Source organism: Camelus ferus, chromosome 35, assembly GCF_009834535.1.
Source record: "Camelus ferus isolate YT-003-E chromosome 35, BCGSAC_Cfer_1.0, whole genome shotgun sequence".
In the NCBI taxonomy this organism is placed as follows: domain Eukaryota; kingdom Metazoa; phylum Chordata; class Mammalia; order Artiodactyla; family Camelidae; genus Camelus; species Camelus ferus.
The window spans coordinates 4,277,620-4,295,353 of record NC_045730.1 but is presented as its reverse complement, the minus strand read 5'-3'; the positions used below and the strand labels follow the sequence as shown (position 1 = coordinate 4,295,353).

General features: G+C 43.8%; 1 protein-coding gene across 1 annotated transcript in view; it reads left to right on the top strand.

Moving 5' to 3' along the window:
- The first annotated feature begins 3,782 nt into the window (after positions 1 to 3,782).
- The window catches only part of ITIH5 (inter-alpha-trypsin inhibitor heavy chain 5), a 52,241-nt gene continuing 38,289 nt past the window's right edge, over positions 3,783 to 17,734 (top strand). Inside the window, exons 1-3 of the mRNA XM_032473844.1 lie at positions 3,783 to 3,945; positions 4,805 to 4,906; positions 6,519 to 6,781. Coding sequence (XP_032329735.1) covers positions 3,797 to 3,945; positions 4,805 to 4,906; positions 6,519 to 6,781 — 514 coding nt within the window. The 5' untranslated portion in view covers positions 3,783 to 3,796. The remainder of the gene's footprint in view (positions 3,946 to 4,804; positions 4,907 to 6,518; positions 6,782 to 17,734) is intronic.

Below are 17,734 nucleotides of genomic sequence, written 5' to 3'. Positions count from 1 at the left end.
AGGAGTGCCGAGAGTTTATTCTAGATGATCTCAGTTCTTCCTTCCCACTGTGTATGCAGTGACAGAGCAAGGCGTGGGGACGTGCCTTCGGGCTCTGAGGACACAGATTCCTCAGCAGTTTCCCTGGGGTGAGCCGTTCATCCGTGCTACCCCCCACCCCCGCCAACTCCTGGCTGGTGTTGGAGTCAGTGCGAGATCGATCACGGCCAGTGTCACAATCATTACCGTCTTTGTCTGGACCAGGACTTTGTGTTCTCATCACTTTCTACTTGGCTTCCTCCTCCCCTGCGTTCCCCCGGCCCTCCCAGCCCTACCTCATTCTCCAAGTCTGCTCACCGAGGAGTCACATTGCTTTCATGTTTTCCTCCACGTCCACATAATCATAGACAGACGAATATGAACATAAACATGTCAACATTGTGAAGAATCTAGATTTTTGTCCTATATACAAGCCAGTAAGCTGGTCTGTTGCTGTTTCTTGGGTGCTGGCACAAAACGGGAGACTCCTGGGTCAGAGGTGAAGGATATATTACTCACAGGAAGAGCAGTAGCCAAAGAGTCGAGATTTGTGCCTTTTCTCGAGCTCAGTTCTCACGCAGTGACCCAGAGAGGGCCAGGTGACACCGATACACACAGCTGGTTGCATCACAAGAGAGGAAACGCGCTTGGGGAACCTGACTCTTATAATGAGCACCATGCCTGCCTGCTCTGTGCCCTGGAGGGAGACGTTCTCTTTTGTATTCTGGACTGTGCTATTTTTTCTCAAAAAGAGGAGGCATTAAGATTTAGTAAAGGCCTCTGGACCTGGAGTCAGCCAACTGCCAAACTCCAAGGAGCTCTGTAATGTGAGGGAGGCTGATGAGATGATTGCTGAGGCTCTCGTCCACCTCCAGGATCACTTATAACAGTCAGTAAAGAGCTGTTAGACAGGAATCCAACAGCAAAAGTTTCATCTTCTGGGAAGAGGCTTGGCTTCAGGCAAAGGCCATGGCAAACACTCTCACATTTCCAGATGGCATCTTGGGTGATTCAGGACATTCTCTGAGTGGCTTGATTTTAAGTGACTCACATGAGTCATGCAGAACAAGATCTCTGGTGCCCAAGCAGCTCATGAAGACACTCCCTGCCCCAGAATGCTTTCCCATCTGGTTAGCTTTTGTAGGAAACATCATGAAGACATCATTATGTCACAGGAAGACTTGACTTCTGCCCCCTGTTTTCTAGCCAATGACCCCAAACAAAATACTGAGTTGAAGATGAATATGGAAAGCATGTTGGATTTTTAAGAACTGCTTTGGGAGAAACGGAGGCCACTGTTTTATATCCTTCCTCCTATGACACGTCTTCTGAACCTCTGCCATTCCAGGCTCTGTGCTTGGCCTTTGGGGATGTTCATTTCCTGACAATTTTACATATCCGGCCAGTATCCTTTGCACCCCAGACCCTCCTTTCTGATTAAACTGCTCTATTCTTGTTCCCAGAATGGGCTCTGGTTCATTCTTATTTCTGCATCTTCCGTGTTTTTAGAATGTTCTTTCTGTTCTCTTTCACCGCATGCAGATTCTACATCTCTTTAAAAGTCTTTTCTTACTTTTAGGGTCTTCCTGGATTTCTCTTCCCTCTGAACTCTGGAAAGTCTTCTAGCCAATAAATAAATATAGATATACATATATATCTTCCTATGGATGGACCTAGAGATGATCATATTGAGTGAAGTAAGTCAGACAGAGAAAGACAAATATCATATGATATCACTTAAATGCAAAATCTAACAAAATGACACAAATTCTATTTACAAACCAAAACCAGACTCACGGACATGGAAAACAAATTATGGTTACCAAAGTGGAAAGGATGGGGAGGGATAAATGAGGGGTTGGGGATTAACAGACATACACTACTGTATATAGAATAGCTAAACAACAAGGACCTGCGGTATAGAACAGGGAACTATATTCAGTTTCTTATAGTAACGTATAATGGAAAAGAATCTGAAAAGAAAATGTGTGTGTGTGTATATATATATATATATTTGTAACTAAAGCACTTTGCTGTACACCTGAAGCAAACATTGTAAATCAACTACACGTCAATAATTTTTTTTAAAAAATACACTATCAGTGGGAATGTTTGATGAATGAATAAATATTACAGTGTACAACTAAATATATATACCTTCCTATGTTTCTAATTTTTGCACTTTCTTCCCAACATGCATTGAGAGAAGGAATAATCATGTGTGATATTTCTTCCCAATCTGCCATAGAATTAGTCTATGCTAGTGCTTACTAAATACTCCGTTATTACCATGTCTTTTGGGGGGATGTATAGTTTTCTTTCATTGTTCAAGATGCAGAAAATTCAACTTTATAAATGTTTTTGAGTTTTCCTCTCCACTGAGAGCTGTGGGTGGAAAAAAAAAGGAGGAGGTCACGACCCCTGTTTTCCGCGCGCTCATAGCCCGGGAGGGGCAGGAGGAGGGATGGGGAGCTTGCGGGGGCGGGGGTGGGGTCGCCCGTGATTGACGTGAGGAGAGTGTCCGCGGAAAGTGCTGGAAAGGCAAGGGCTCTACGTGTGAATAACAGCAGGGGCTCCTGTGGGAAACAGTAACTGGGCAGAAGCTGTAAAACTAAAATAGTTTTCTTGAAACTTTTCTCAGCCTGTCTCCTGGGGCCATAAACCATAAACTCTGCCTCCTATTCTCCACGTCCTGTTATGGAAAATTCTGCTACATCCATAAGCTTAATTTAACGCTAACGAAGATACCCTAGTGGCCAAATTTAGTAACTTGTCAGGCGGCTCCTAATTTTCACATTTTAAGCTCAGAGAAATTGTAAGTGATCATTATCTCTTATGAATGAGAGCAAATCAGCGTGACATCAAAAGTAGTCTCAAAGGCGCCAAGCGTAGACGGTCTTTAACAGTTTTAGAAGTGGAACCGGGCAAGGACTCTCCAGGGAAGCAGCTCGCTTTTATTTGGAAAGCTCTGCGGTGGAGCTCTGTGCTCTGTTTATCAAAGACGTAAACTTAAGATTTTTTTTTCCCCTATTAGTACTTGACTTTTGTGGAAAGGAGTGATAAGTTGATAAGAAAACATTTTTGGAAAAATGTCAGAATGTGGTGCGAGCGCAGAATGGATTCAGCTCCATGTCCTGTTTTGAGTGTTTACAGTTTAAAGGAGGAAAATTGAGGTTCGTAGGTAACTTTAGAGTGGGGATGCTCCGGGAGTTCTGTATTTTACTGGCTAGCTAACAGTGACCGCTGTGGAAAGCCTTGATCAGCCAGCCCACCTCTGGAATCCTTTTACAGAGGAAGCAGGATTGGAAGTCAGGAACTCCAAATTCTCACGCTGGATGTATTATGACCTACCTGTGTGACCAGGGGCAAGTCCACTACTCCGGTCTTACATCTGTGAGGCGAGGGGACTGGGACTGAGAGTCTCTTTTCCTTTACATTTGACTTTATAGCTTGTACTATAACTTCTTTCAATAGGATTTCAAGGGTATGTCTAAAATGCAAAAATTTAATTCACAAGACAAAACCAACAAAAGCATAGAGATCAGAAATAATATATATACCAGGGAATACTACTCAGCCATAAAAAATGAAATCATGCCATTTGTAGCAACATGGATGGACCTGGAGATGATCATGTTAAGCAAACTAAGTTAGACAAAGAAAGACAAATATCATATGATATCACTTGTATGTGGAATCTAAAAAAAAATGATACAAACAAACCATGCACCATTGCGAATACTGTGTGTTTGGATTCCAACAGAAAACCAAACCCTTGATGGCAGAATTCTCAGTGAAGTCCACCATTATTTCCCGGTATGCCTTCACTACGGTTTCCTGCAGGATGCTGAACAGAGCGTCTGAGGACCAGGAATTCGAGTTTCAGATGCAGATTCCAGCTGCAGCTTTCATCACTAACTTCACCATGTAGGTGACCCATGGCTCAGAGACCCTGGAGTGAGGATTTCTATGTGGGGTGGTCAGGGTGAGCCTGAGATGCTGTGAGAATTTATAAATTCTCCACCAGACAAGACGTAGGAAAGAAGGTTGATTCCCTTCCTCTGCACCCCCCTTCTTGCATCCTTCTCTCCTTCCGTCCCCTCTTCGTTTCCTTTTTCTTTCCCTCCAACAAATGAATGAGTCCCCGCTCCAGACCAGACACTCTTCAAGGTGATACTTCAAGGTCTACTTCTGTGAAAAAGCCGAATTTCTGCTCCAGAAACCCCAGTGGGGAGAAACAATAAATAAGTAAACAAATGAATAAATGAGATCATGTCAGACAGCAGTGAATGCTCTAAAGGTGGCAAGTAAGATCGAGGGGGCTTGTTAAGGTAGGGGAGTCAGGAGGTGGCTCACAGGAGGCAATGTTGAAGTTGAGATCTGAAGGGCCAGATAGCATGAAACCTTGGATGTACTGGGTAGAATGTATTTCTTCTCTTCTCCTGAACTAAGACATAGAGAGATGCAGAATTGGTGTTTGGGTTTAATTCTAGGTCTGCGCCAGATTCAAGCTGGCGAATCTTCTTGAAAGTTTGAGGAGGTCTTCTGATTTCCTCCTGGAGAATCACAGAGGCCCCGTGGTTCAGGTCTTACCATTTGCACCTGTTGAAAATTGCCCTCAGACAAAACAGATGATTCAAGGGTAGGGTCCTGGCCTGGAATGCATTTCTTCTGCATATCCGAGAGGCAAATAGAAATAGTTTCTAGGGTTGTCATGGTTACGAGAGCCGTGTTTGAATTTGTCTTGGACGGCAAGCTGGCAATGCAGCTGTCTCTCGTGTTTCAGGCTCATTGGAGACAAGGTGTATCAGGGGGAAATTACAGCGAGAGAAAAGAAAACCGGTGATAAGGGGACAGCGAAAAGGAATAAAACCACAGAAGATAATGGGTAAGTTCCATTTATTAAGGAATTAAAAGTCCACTTCAGCAAAGTGTCAAATTTTCTATCTCTTTGCATCCCCATCTTGTTCGCTCCCTTTCCCCCAAGTATTTACCTTTTTATTTTTTATCATAATAATAAATAATTAAATACACCTAGTTAACAATATCGTAGCTACGGGTTTGTGATACAAAGGAATGTTTTACCACGCTTGTGCCCAGTTATCCCTTCCAAGAAACATCTGCTTCTAGTATTTCTGTAGTTTTCCAATAGTTACTTCCCTAACTCTGTTATGATAGTCTTGCTTTTAAAATTTTTCTTGCTAAAAATCAGATATCATCTGTTGATTCTCTACTCTGAAGAAAGAGGATTTAGCATACTTACAATAATTCCACTTTCCCTCTGCATTCCGAATTTTTGTATTATTATTTCTTCTTTTTCTTCAGTCAGGGTAAGCAGAGCTATACCATCTTCGATGGGCCCTACTATCTTAAGTGAGAATATCCTTGCTCCTTCTCTTCACCCTACCTTTCCTTTTCCATTTCCAGCACTCGTCTTTCCCTACTTCTGTTTACTTTTACATTATCAGAACTGCCAACATTTAAATTCTGATCTGTCATGGTATTCTCTGTCTAGAAGCTTAATCTAAATATGGAAAACCAATAAATCAATTTCTTGTGAATGACTCCAAAAATGAGAGGAACTGCAGAGCCACCTGGCATACTGAGATTCTGTTTCCTTCTCTCCCAGCCCATTTGGATAAAAAAGTCACCCGCTCCCTTTGAAGGAAAATGATCTTAGTATCCAGAGAAGATGGTGTGGGCTTTTTGAGGCTCTTTTCTGACACCTTATAAATTGTTCAGAATCATGCCACAGTTTCATCTAGTTGGATCACAACACATGTGTCTGCTTGTCCTGGAGGTCCCAATTCAGCCCTCTTCCCCTTTGTCCTCTCGGGTCTGACTCGGGTTTCCCCCAGTAGGAAAGTTCAGGAACCTTTGAATTCTCTGATCTTCAGTATCTTTGAACCTGCATGACCTTCTTCTAGAGCCAGGCCTTAGCTTCTCCTCCCAATACTAACTTTTAGGGTTTTTTTTTTCTAATATTGGCTGAAAAAAATATGCACAACCTGAAAGTCGAGAATTATGTTTTATCAGAGGCATTACTGAGACTATAGGCCAGGAGACCACCTCTTGGATAGCTCTGAGGAACCATTCCAAAGAGGTGAGGGAGGGGCCAGGATGTACAGCAGTTTTTGCTGACAAAGGAGACAAAAACAAACCCATGTAGTCCAAAATCAAAAGATTACTGCTAACCCCTAAAACAGACATCTCAAGTTAATGATTTTAGTGCTTTTCTAGACATGGGAAGATGCAGGAGTCTGAGCTCATTGACTTTATTCCATAGAGATGCATCTTAACCATCCAGGGCCAGTGTTCTGTTTCTCTCCATCCTGAGTCCCTGCGGGGCAGGTGCAGTGGGTGGTGGCTGGCTGGATGGTGGGGAAACACTGCGGTCCACGCTAAGGAATCTCCCTGAGAGAGTTTGGCTGGTGCCCTGGGGAGGACTGGAGGGGACCTGGCTTTCTCCCATGACCTGTTCCCTCTTCTCTTCCTTCCAGGGAGAAGGGGACGGAAACCTTCAGAGCCTCCGTGGTGCTGCCCAGCAAGGACAAGGTGGCCTTCCTGCTCAGCTACGAGGAGCTCCTGCAGAGGCGGCTAGGGAAGTACGAGCACGCGGTCAGCGTGCGGCCCCAGCAGCTGGTGGGGCGGCTGACGGTGGAGGTGGACGTGCTGGAGCCGTCGGGCATCTCGGCTCTGGAGGTGCCGCGGCTCCAGAACAGCGGGCACCGCGGCGGCGGCGGCGGCGGCGCGCGCGGGGACGGTGAGCGATGCGCGCGGGTGGCGCTGCGTCTGCGCGGGCCTTGGGTGGTAGGTAGTAAGGGACGCGGGAATCTGAAGCAGAGCAAAGACAGCGCCATGTACATCTGTATTTTTGTTGAGGCCAGGCTCTCCTGGGAGGTTTAAAAATATTCACATCATTGGACGCGGTACTGTCCACTTCTGGGCCTCTAACCTTGGTGAACCATCTAAAACATTGGGACTGTTACAGGTGCGAACCCGCTTGCTAATATTTGTAGTAACAAGAACATTCCATCCCCTTAAATATCCAACCAGAGGGAGGTAATAAGTAAAATAGGGTTATAAAAACAATGCAGCATGTGATGGGGGGAGGGAGACACAATTATATATACCTTACATGTGTTAACTCTGTTAACTTTGAAGCTGGCAAAAAACTAGAAAGTTATACAGAATAATCATTTGATACTAGGAGTGAGGGATTATGGGGTCATTTTCTAATACTCTGTTTTAATTTTTTATTTTTTAAAATTGAAGTATAGTTGATTTACAATGTTGTGTATCTGCTGTACAGCATAGTGATTCAGTTATACATATATATACTTTTTCATGTTCTTTTCCATTATAGGTTACTACAAGATATTGAATATAGTTCCCTGTGCTATACAGTAGGCCCTTGTTGGTTATCTATTTTGTATATGTTAATCTCAAACTCGTAATTTATCCCTCACCACCTTCCCCTTTGGTAACCATAGTTTGTTTTCTATGTCGGTGAGTCTATTTCTAGTTTGTAAATAAGTTCGTTTGTATCACTTTTTTAGGATTCCACATATAAGTGATATCATATGCTATTTGTCTTTCTCTGTCTGACTTACTTTACTTAATATGATAATCTCTAGGTCCAGCCATGTTGCTGCAAGTGGCATTATTTCACTTTTTTATGGCTGAGTAGTATTCCATGTAAATATGCATCATACCTCAAAGAATGTTTTAAAATGTTATTTCTTCCTGATGACCATTTAACGGGGAAGGCTCCTGGGTACAACTGTGTGAAGGCAATGTGTTTTCAGGAGGAAGGAGAGAGTTGGCAGGACCTCGGGGCGGGCAGAGCAGTGATGCTGTGTCTGGGATGGAAGTACCCAGCTCTATAACTATTTTAAGATGCTAAATAGGAGATACTGAGGGTCGTCCTGCTGCAGGAATGACATGTATGTGCGTTTTGCCTAGTTTTCAGCACCACTGTGACTCTTCAGAGAGGTGTCCTCCTGTGGTGTGTGTTACGCTTGGAAGGGGCAGGCATGAGTCACCATCGCTGGTTGCAAGGTTGCTGACTGTTTATCCGCAGGGCCTGTGAGAATCTCAGAGGAATTTCTCCAGACCCTTGATCTCTTGGGAATCTGTTTATTTTTAAGGAAACTGTTTTCCTGGCGCTTTCTACCAGAGCCTACATTTTGCCTTCTGAGCGTGGGGTTTCACAGGCGTCTCCCCAGCCAGGTGCAGTGGCCCGGGTCCCTGTTTGCCTGTCAGTCTCGTCTTTCAGAGCTCAGCTGTTTTTGTTCCTGCAAAACAACAGCTTCAGGAGCCAGAGGCACAGGATGTTGTGACCCTGTCTGGATGCCCTTGCGTGTACCCAAAAACAAATGCAGGGTAGAGATGGAGCTAGAATTGCTCTCACACCAGGACGCGGGCTATAGTTGTGTGAATGTGGACCGCGGCCAGCGCATTCCTCTGATGGAGCTGCCTGGCCTTAAGGAGTCAGACTTCTGGACGTTCCCTAAGCACATCTGACCTCTGACCGTTGCCCTCTTTAAGGAAGCAGTTCTAGGCAAGGATTACTATATGCTAGCTACTCTCAGCAATTGCACGTAATATTATCTCATTCTGTCTCCATAACAACACGCTTGGGGAGCTTTTGTAAAAGACTGAGGGTGTGAGTTCAAATTCCAAGTCTCTCCTAGTTACATAAAAAGAAGAGAAAGGTTAAAAACAACGGAAGCTACCTTGGCCTCAGGTTACTTGCCTGGTGTACTGGGATTGGAACCACCGCTACTGAAGTGTAAATTAATGGGCTTTTGCTCAGTGTGCAGGCCAGTTCTGTGAGATGTAACTTGGAAGCCAAAGCATTATACTTTCTGGATTATTAAAATAGTAAATGAGAAGAATTCTTACAGCTCAAATACAAAAAAGACAAACAACCCAATCAAAATGTGGGCAGAGGACCTGAATAGACACTTCTAAAGCAGATATACGAATGGCCAGCAAGCATTTGAAAGGATAGTCAAGACCACTGGTCACTAGGGAAAGGCAGATCAAAATCAAAACCACAATGAACCACGACTTCACACTCACAAGGATGACTATACTCATTAAAAAGAAACAAAAATGGAAAATAAGTTTTGGCAAAGGTGTGGAGCAGTTGAGCCCCCTTACATTGCTGGTGGGAATGTAAAATGGTGCAGCCACCGCAGAAAACAGTTGGACGGTTCCTCAGAAACTTAAACGCAGAATCACCATATGACCCAGAGATTTCGCTGAGGATATATGCGGAAGAATTAAAAACAGGTACTCAATACTTGTACACGAATGTTCATAGCAGCGCTGTTCACCGTAGCCAAGAGGTGCGCACAACCCGGAAGTCCATCAGTGGATGAGTGGGTGAACCAGAAGTGGTATAGCCACGCGATGGCGTATTAACCAGCCATACAGAAGGATGCAGGACTGAATTACGCTGCAAGATGGATGAACTTTGACAGCATTATGCTGAGTGAAAGAAAGCAGACTCAAAAGGTTACATACTGTATGATTTCACTCCTGTGAAATGTGCAGAATAGATAAATCCACAGAGACAGAACACAGATTGATTACTGCCAGCGCCTGGATGAGGAAGGAAGGAATGATGGCTTCATGGTCAGAGTTCCTTTGGGGATGAAAATGTTCTGGAACTGGATAGAGGTGGTGTCACACAACGTTGTGAATGTACTGAATGTCACTGAATGGTACACTTTATTTATTTACTTACTTTTTAATGGAGGTACTGGGGATTGAACCCAGGACCTCCTGCATGCTAGGCATGAGGTCTACCACTGAGTTATGCCCACCCTCCCTAAACTGTACACTTTAGAATGGTTAATTTTATGTTACGTGCAGACTAGCACAATGTCTTGAATGCCCATAGATGCCCAGTAAGGGTTTGATCGAATCTGTTTAAAAATCTTATGCGTCTTTTTCTTTGTTTGATCTGTTAACCTCACGACTCTGCTTTTTGCTGTGAAGGCTCTATTAGGATTGTAATCTAGGCACTTAGCATGGTGCCTGGCATAGAATGGATGCTCAGTAAATACTGGTTGAAGGAATTTAGGGAAAAATAACTGTTGGCAATGAAGATGCTATTAGGTTTTCAACATGTTCCTGGTTCAAGCTGGTCAATTCTGCCAGATCTTGGGTGTAGCTCTTATTCTGCTGTGGAGGACGGATTAGGAGACAGAATTTAGTTCCAAAAGACTGGTTACAAGAATCTAAATCTCTCCCTTTTCCAGAGTCCCCAGATAAAAGACAGGATGCTCAGTTGCATTTGAATTTCAGATAAACACTATGTCCAGTGCAATATCTGAGACATACTTATATTTTTGAAAAAATCGCTCGTTGTTTATCTGAAAGTCAAATGTAACCGGGCATCCTGCCTTTTGACTTGCTAAATCTGGCAGCTCTGCCCTATTAAAGGCTGCATTGTGACTAACGTCCACCCCCCAGCTCCAGTTCCCCGCTGCTCCGTGTCCGTCCCCCCCGATCCGGTCTCCACGCTGCAGCTGGAAGGGCATGGCCCCGTTTGGCCTCTGTACATTTGCCAGGAAACAATCTGGTTGTTATGTGAGGGTTTCCAGCATTGTTCCAAGTGATTCATACCTGAATCATTTGGCTCTGTAGCTGGTTTTGTTTTGTTACTAAAGCCAATAGGAGAACTCACGTTCCCTTGCTTGTTTCTATGGTTGGATCAGGGGCGGCTGTGAGCAGGGTAACTCAGAGAGCCCCGGGAGGGTGGTCCTGTTTCTTTCAGTTGATCCTGGTGAGCAACCTACTCTTCTTTGGGAGACCTCGCTCTGTTTCTTCCTTGGTCCTGCTGTATTAGTTTGGTGTGTGAGGTGGGATGTTGTCTGGAAGAATGGCACTGTCCACCACAGTTGTGGCTGAAACCAGAAGTGGGTGCGGGTGACATGTGTTAACGGGAGCATTTGCCACACCTATCAAAACACTTTCAAGACGATCCTCTTGAAAGGCCCCTCTATCCATCTGTCCAAGTAGGTGCTGATGTGCTGAGTCATCTCCACGTGAAGTGTTCAGCAAACTTACCTTGAGTCTTCACCATGTTCCTGAGCCTGAGCCAGATGCCTGGCACCTACAGATGGCCAAGATGCTGTCACTGCCCTGGAGAACTTAGAGTCGGCAATTCTTTCTCTTTCTTTCTTCCTTCCTTCCTTCCTTCCTTTCTTTCTCTCAAAATGGAGGTACTAGGGATTGAACCCAGGACCTTATACATGCTAAGCATGTGCTCTACCACTGACCTAAACCCACCCACCTAGAGTCAGCAATTTTTAAAAATTAGCAAAACTTTTAAATTGTAGTAAAAATCATGTAACATTAAATTTACCAGCTTAACCATCCCTGAGTGTACACTTCAGTAGTGTTGAGTTTATTCACGTTGTTGTGCAGCCAACCTCCCGAATTTTTTCATCTTCCCAAACACTGCCTCTGAATCCATTCAACAACTCCCCCTACCTGCCACTGCCCCCAGACCCTGGCAGCCACCGTTCTACTCTCTATCTCTATGAGTTTGACAACTCTCAAGACCTCGTATAAGTAGAATCATACAATATGTGTCTTTTTTGTGACTGGCTTATTTTACTTAGTGTCATGTCCTCAAGGTTCATCCGTATGGTGACATCTGACAGGTGGCCTTTTCATGGCTGAATAATGTTCCATTGTATGTATAGACCACATTTTGTTCATCCGTTTATCTGTGGAAGGACACTTGGGTTGCTTCCACCTCTTGGCAATTGTGGATGGTGCTGCTATGAACATGGCAGGCAGCATCTTTGAGATCCTGCTTTCAATTCTATTGGGTAGATACCCAGAAGTGGAGTGCTTATATTTTTAATTTTTTAAGGAACCACCATACTGTTTTCCATAATGCTGTACCATTTTTACATTCCTACCAACTGTGCACAAGGGTTCCAGTTACTCCACATCCTTGCCAACACTCGTTATTTTATGGGGTTTTTTTTTGGACCACAGCCGTCCTAATGAGTGTGTAGAGTTGGCAGTTTTGTATAGTAATCAAAGAAAACCCTCTGTATGGTTGAATCCATAAAATGCCACCCAGGTTTTCTCAATGATTGGGCCATATTCCAAGAGGACAGTACAGAGGAATTTAACAGAAGTCTGTCAATTTTAGATTCCTTTCCCCACCCAGCACTGCTTTTGGTGGACTTCCATTAGGCCCAGTTTTCAGTGCTTAGAGCAGCTAATATTTGAAGTCTTCAATGGACACAAAATGGAATCGGGAAAGGATAATGTCTGTTTTCAGGAGTTACCTGTTTTTAGAATGTATGAGGTGGTTGCATTTGTCTCCATACACAGTTTCTCTGGGGCAGTCAATCAAACAGGGCGAACTGAGGCTCAGTACAGTATTATTTTGGGGAAGAAGGAGCTTTGAGTAAGTAGTGAATTTGCTAAGAAATCTGGGCAAACACTGCTTAGCTATGAAGTGGTGGGAACTCCTTCAGCTGTAAATTTGCATTACCATTCTGTGCCGTGTGTTGCTGGCGTATCTATAGGATGCCGTCTTCCAAAAGGATTTAAAATATCAACTACCAATATGAGGAGAAAGCCCCCTTCCAATAAGAACACTATATATAACAAGGGACATATGATGGTATTTAAATTCCTTTCCATCTTCATTGCCTCAACTTCACCATTTTTTTTCCCCTGAGACCTAGCCAATATAAATGTTTGAGGTATAATTGACATGCGTGATATTAGTTTGAGGCATATAACATAGTGGTTTGATATTTGTTTAATATGCGAAATGATGACCGTGGTAAATCTGACCAGCATCCTTTACCGTACGTGGTTACAGAATTTTTTCCTTGTGATGAGAACTCTCAAGATCCACTCTCTTAGCAGCTCTTAAATGTATGATACAGTCTTATGAGCTGTGGTTGCCATGCTGTACGTTACATCTCCATCACTTTTTCTGTTAATACTCTTCCAATGTGCTGGGACGTTGTCTTTGTCGCCACCATCCAAGGGGAGTTGCCCAATCATTCAGGGTGGTTTTGACTGCCCTGTGTGGAAGAAGTCTCCCCACAGGAGCCCAGGTGAGCAGGTTGCATAAACAAACAGACAATTTAGCCTCTTTTCCAAGGGGAAGTGAGCAGGCAGTGTTTGTTTGGAAATCCTTTGGTAAAATCACCAAGTGTTGGCTGCCTTTCTCCCCCAGTGGGCAAACCCAAAACCCACAGGAAGCAGAGGCCAGGAAGTACCCCCCCCACCCCATCCCCGTCATGGACCCAAAGGGGCGGAGCTTCCAGCGGATGACCTTGACTGGGGTTCTTTGGTCCTTAATCTTTTCACCTTTAGACATCTCACATAGCCATCGGCTTCCCTCCCCACCAGGTGGTTGTCTAGGAGGGGGATGTTTATTTGTGAATAACATCCTTGTTCTTTTTGCCCTTTACACAGAAGACACGATGTGCTTTGTCATTGCAAGACAGAATCAGTGGGAAGAACAGGAGTATTTCACAGCCCTTGTGTGCATGGCTCTTAACCTTATGGAGCCTTCTTGGAGAATCAGGCCAAAGCCTTGGGCATCTCTCCAGAAAAACGATGTACATGTGCACTTTGATGCAAAATTCCACACATAACATATATAATGAAAGAGCTCAGGGAGCTCTTGGGAGGCTACTAACCCCATTATTCTTTATGAAGATTGTTCTCTATCTAAACATTCTTGAATTCCCTGTTATGAATGTTCATCACGATGTGCCTTTTTGTCTCCAAATAAGGATGATTTGTTTTTACTAAGCTCTCAGTGGTGCAGAGAGACCTGTGATGGCAAAATGTACATGTATCTTATCAAAGAGTCTTTCTTTCCTTGTGAGTTGCCTTTCGTCCTAGACAAAGGATGTACTTCTGAAGAGGAAGAGGCTGGGGGCTTATATGTATTGAGCATCCACCGTGTGCCAGCACTAACCTCAGTTCCTTTTATACGTGATGTCACTTAATTCTGACCGAGATTCTATGGCGTGGATTTAAAAGAGGTGGAGCTGAGGCTTGGAGATATTAAGTCAGTCATTTTGAGTCTATCAAACTTTAGAGCCCACTTTCCTGGGGATTATGTGAGTTCTAAAATAACATGTAACTTCTTCGAAAATACTGAACTTTAGGTCAGAAGAGGGCTTTATGGGGACGCTGGTGAAGCAGGGAAGAGTGGGGTGGGGGGAGGAGAGCAGTTGGCGAATCTTACCAAGGATGCGCTAGAGGTGGTCCTGTGTCCCTGGCGGTCATCTTACATGAGACCACGGATGCCTGAATGAAAACAGGGAGATGACGCTTGAAGACCGGCTGCTTCTAATTCAGAGCAATCACCGCCATTCACTCCTGCCCCTGACCAAGTGGGCACGAAGGAGGGGAAACCAGAAAGGGGAACAGATACTCGGGTTCTCATTAGAAAAGGAGGTCGGATTCCCCTCTTCTGGCTGCTCCCACCCCGTTCCTTTCCACTCTTCACTATGTGAGGACACATCCCTTGTCTGCCAAGGACCCTGCTAGTAAAGCTCATTTTGCTTAGGATTTTGTGGCGGTCAGCTGGATGGGCCCCAGCTCACAGCAAGGGAGAGCTAAATGGTAATATTCTGCTTTGATATCTTGGTTGGTAACTGGGCAGCTTCTACTAACCTTGTTGGTTTTTTTTTTCCTTCTCTAATAAAAAGAGGATTTTATTTTCTAGGGATATTACTCTGGAATTTTTCCCAGCAGATTTCTTTCTTTCTTTCTTTTTTTTTTTTTTTTTTTTTTGATAGGTGGTGGAAAATGTGGCTGGGTCACATTGACTGGTATTTAGTGGGTGGAGGTCAATTTCAGGAGCTGGGCTCCTTGGTGAAAAATCCAGCTGGGAATCAGCCCACTCTTCAAGCACATAAAATAAGCCCATTTAGAGGACTCTCATGAATTTTCATCACGAACCAGCAAACATCAGAGGTCAGTAGGAAACCAAAATAATAATACACTATCCTTTCTCATGGCTTCTATCAAAGAGCCTAGTCAAATGAATTATGGCGAGAGAAATTACATTTTTTAATCCTCAGTGCTCTCATTCAGTCATGAATGGTATTAATTCAGGGTAGCTGTAAAGACCATTTCAACGAGAGAGACTTGCAACATGAAAAAGTAGGTACACCCTGACGGTATACACTCAGATCTAATTAATGTAGAATGGAATTCAGTGCCGCCCAGTTCCATGCATCCAAGGCACATGACTGCGGTCTTTGTGCAGGAACCAGCATCACCTGGAAATCTTAAAATGCAGATGCCTGAGTCCCACCTCCAGAGTTTCTGATTCAGAGTTTCCAGGATGAGCCCAAGAATTTGTGTTTCTACAAGTTCCCAGGTGATGCTGCTGCTGGTGGCCCCAGAACCACATTGTGAGAACTGGCTGGCACCGTCCATGCAGGTGTTCATCCTTCCCACGTTGGCCGGGACGCTTCTAGGGAGATGGGCCATGAAAGCTGCGTCTGCCAGCAGGACATCTTCCTTAGAGCTTACAGATGCTGCGTGAAAGGTGCTTCCCCATAGCTTGGTACCTCGTCCTGATTCTGCCAGCTGGAACCACGCAAACACACCTGATCCCCACATGAATGCTTACACGAACACACCTCCCCTGCAGAAAATAACGTAGAGGTCCATTTGGCAAATAATGCTGTGTTCCCTCCAGGGGAATGCTTGTTCAAGCTATTGTGCTAGCCAACTCCCAATGAACTCTTTTTTTTTTTTAATTGGGGGGAAACATAGAATAAAGTGTGTACATCTTATGTGGACAGCTTGATGAATTTTTAAATATGTATGCACCCATACAGCTACTCCCAGGTCAAGACGAGGAGTAATTCCTGCACTCCGGGAGGGTCACCCTCTTTCCCAGTCAGTATTCACCCCCCAGAGGGACCCACCGCTCCACCCAGTTGCCGTGACTGAGTTATGCTTGCTCTTCAGCTTTGCCTAAATGCAAGCACAGTGAATGCTTTCTTTTGTATCTTGTATTTTCACTCAGCGTGACTCTGAGATTCAACCATGTCCTGAGCGGCAGAAGTTCTTTCTCGTGGCATGTGGTAACCTACATTTGACATGCTGTATTATTTTACATTTAATTTGCTGGCCCTCTCCTATGTGGCACCTATTTAAGATTGATGACAATATTCGCTGGCGTGACTGCTCACCGGGAATCAGAACGGCGCTAGGTACATCACATGACAGTCATTTCAATAGTGTGACTGTGGTGGACCATTCGTCCATTTTACAGGTGAGATAACCAAGGCTCAATCTTGCCCAGCATCTCGTGAGTAATAAGAAGCAAACCCAGTATCAAATGCACGTTCCTCAGACTCATTTGTGATCCTGAGTTCACAGCTGGTGCATTTTCAGACCTCTCGTTCTTGGTGCTTTACGACAATCACCAATGAGAGACGGACTCCAGAGAACACAGTTTCATTTCATTTCAAGGACCTTTCCATTTTCAGCCTCTTGTCTAATGGTTCTAAGGCATCATCAGATACCAGGCTGGTGAACTGGAGATTGCCTCTTTTGTTTTTTTGGGGGGGGGAGGTAAGTAGGTTTATTTATTTATTTATTTATTTATTTATTTATTTATTTATTTATTTATTTATTTATTTATACATCTTTTTAATGGAGGTTCTGAGGCTCGAACCCAGGACCTTGTGCATGCTAGGCACACTGTCTACCAGTGAGCTGTACCCTCTCCCTGAGACTGCCTCTTATCAGCATGCCTGGAAGTACGTTATCATGTATACAACTGTCTTTCTGTAAGAATGAACTTTCCAGCTTGCTACCCCTCTGGTCTCTCTCAATACTCCTGCCCTTGATAAGTGCAAATAATTGAAGAATCAGTTCTGCTGTGTGGTTCCTGTTAAGGTGACAACTAAATTGTCTCTAAAAAATAATTGTCTGTTCTGTTGAAGCAAATGGTTAAACTCCCTTTGCTTTTTTGTCTCCTAAGTCCTTAGCAGGAGGAAGTTTATTCTTAAATACAAATTGTCATGGGCAAATTTTACTGCGTTTCCTTTTTTACTTTGCTAATTAGGGACGGGAAATTGCTGGTCAGCTTACTCGCTGGTGTTAGCTTGAATAGATTTTAAAAGATAATCAAATGCTTTGCGGTAGTTGTAAGCCAGGCTTTGGTTCAGTGTCTGGTTAAGGAGTCTCCACATACTGATGTGTACAAATTCTCCATTTTATTTTCATATTCTTCACGATGCCTGCAGATCTTAAAAATTTGGCTTTCTGTTGCTCAGTATGTAGACATGGTGTTGTTTGGATTTATAAAGGTGGGTAGCCTGCAAAATAATTTTCAGTGTGTTTTAATGAGGGAAATGAAAGTTGGGAGTAAAAATGGGATATTCTTGGTTTAATCTGTCATCTCACTAATTTTTCTTAACTCCCATAAAATCCATTTATCTGTTCCTCTTTCTGGAATTCGAATTTATATCGTAAGTTTTCACGCTGGGGAAAGCTTTGGGAAATGATTTTTCTTAAAAAAGTCATAAATTTTCTGGACAAAAGGTATGTTATGGCAACCAAAGGATTGATAGAGGAAAAACGTTCCTTATGGAAGAATTCCATATGGAAGGAATGATCGAATTAGAAACCATCCTTTTGCAATGCTGATGAAATAGTGAACAGACAGACATCA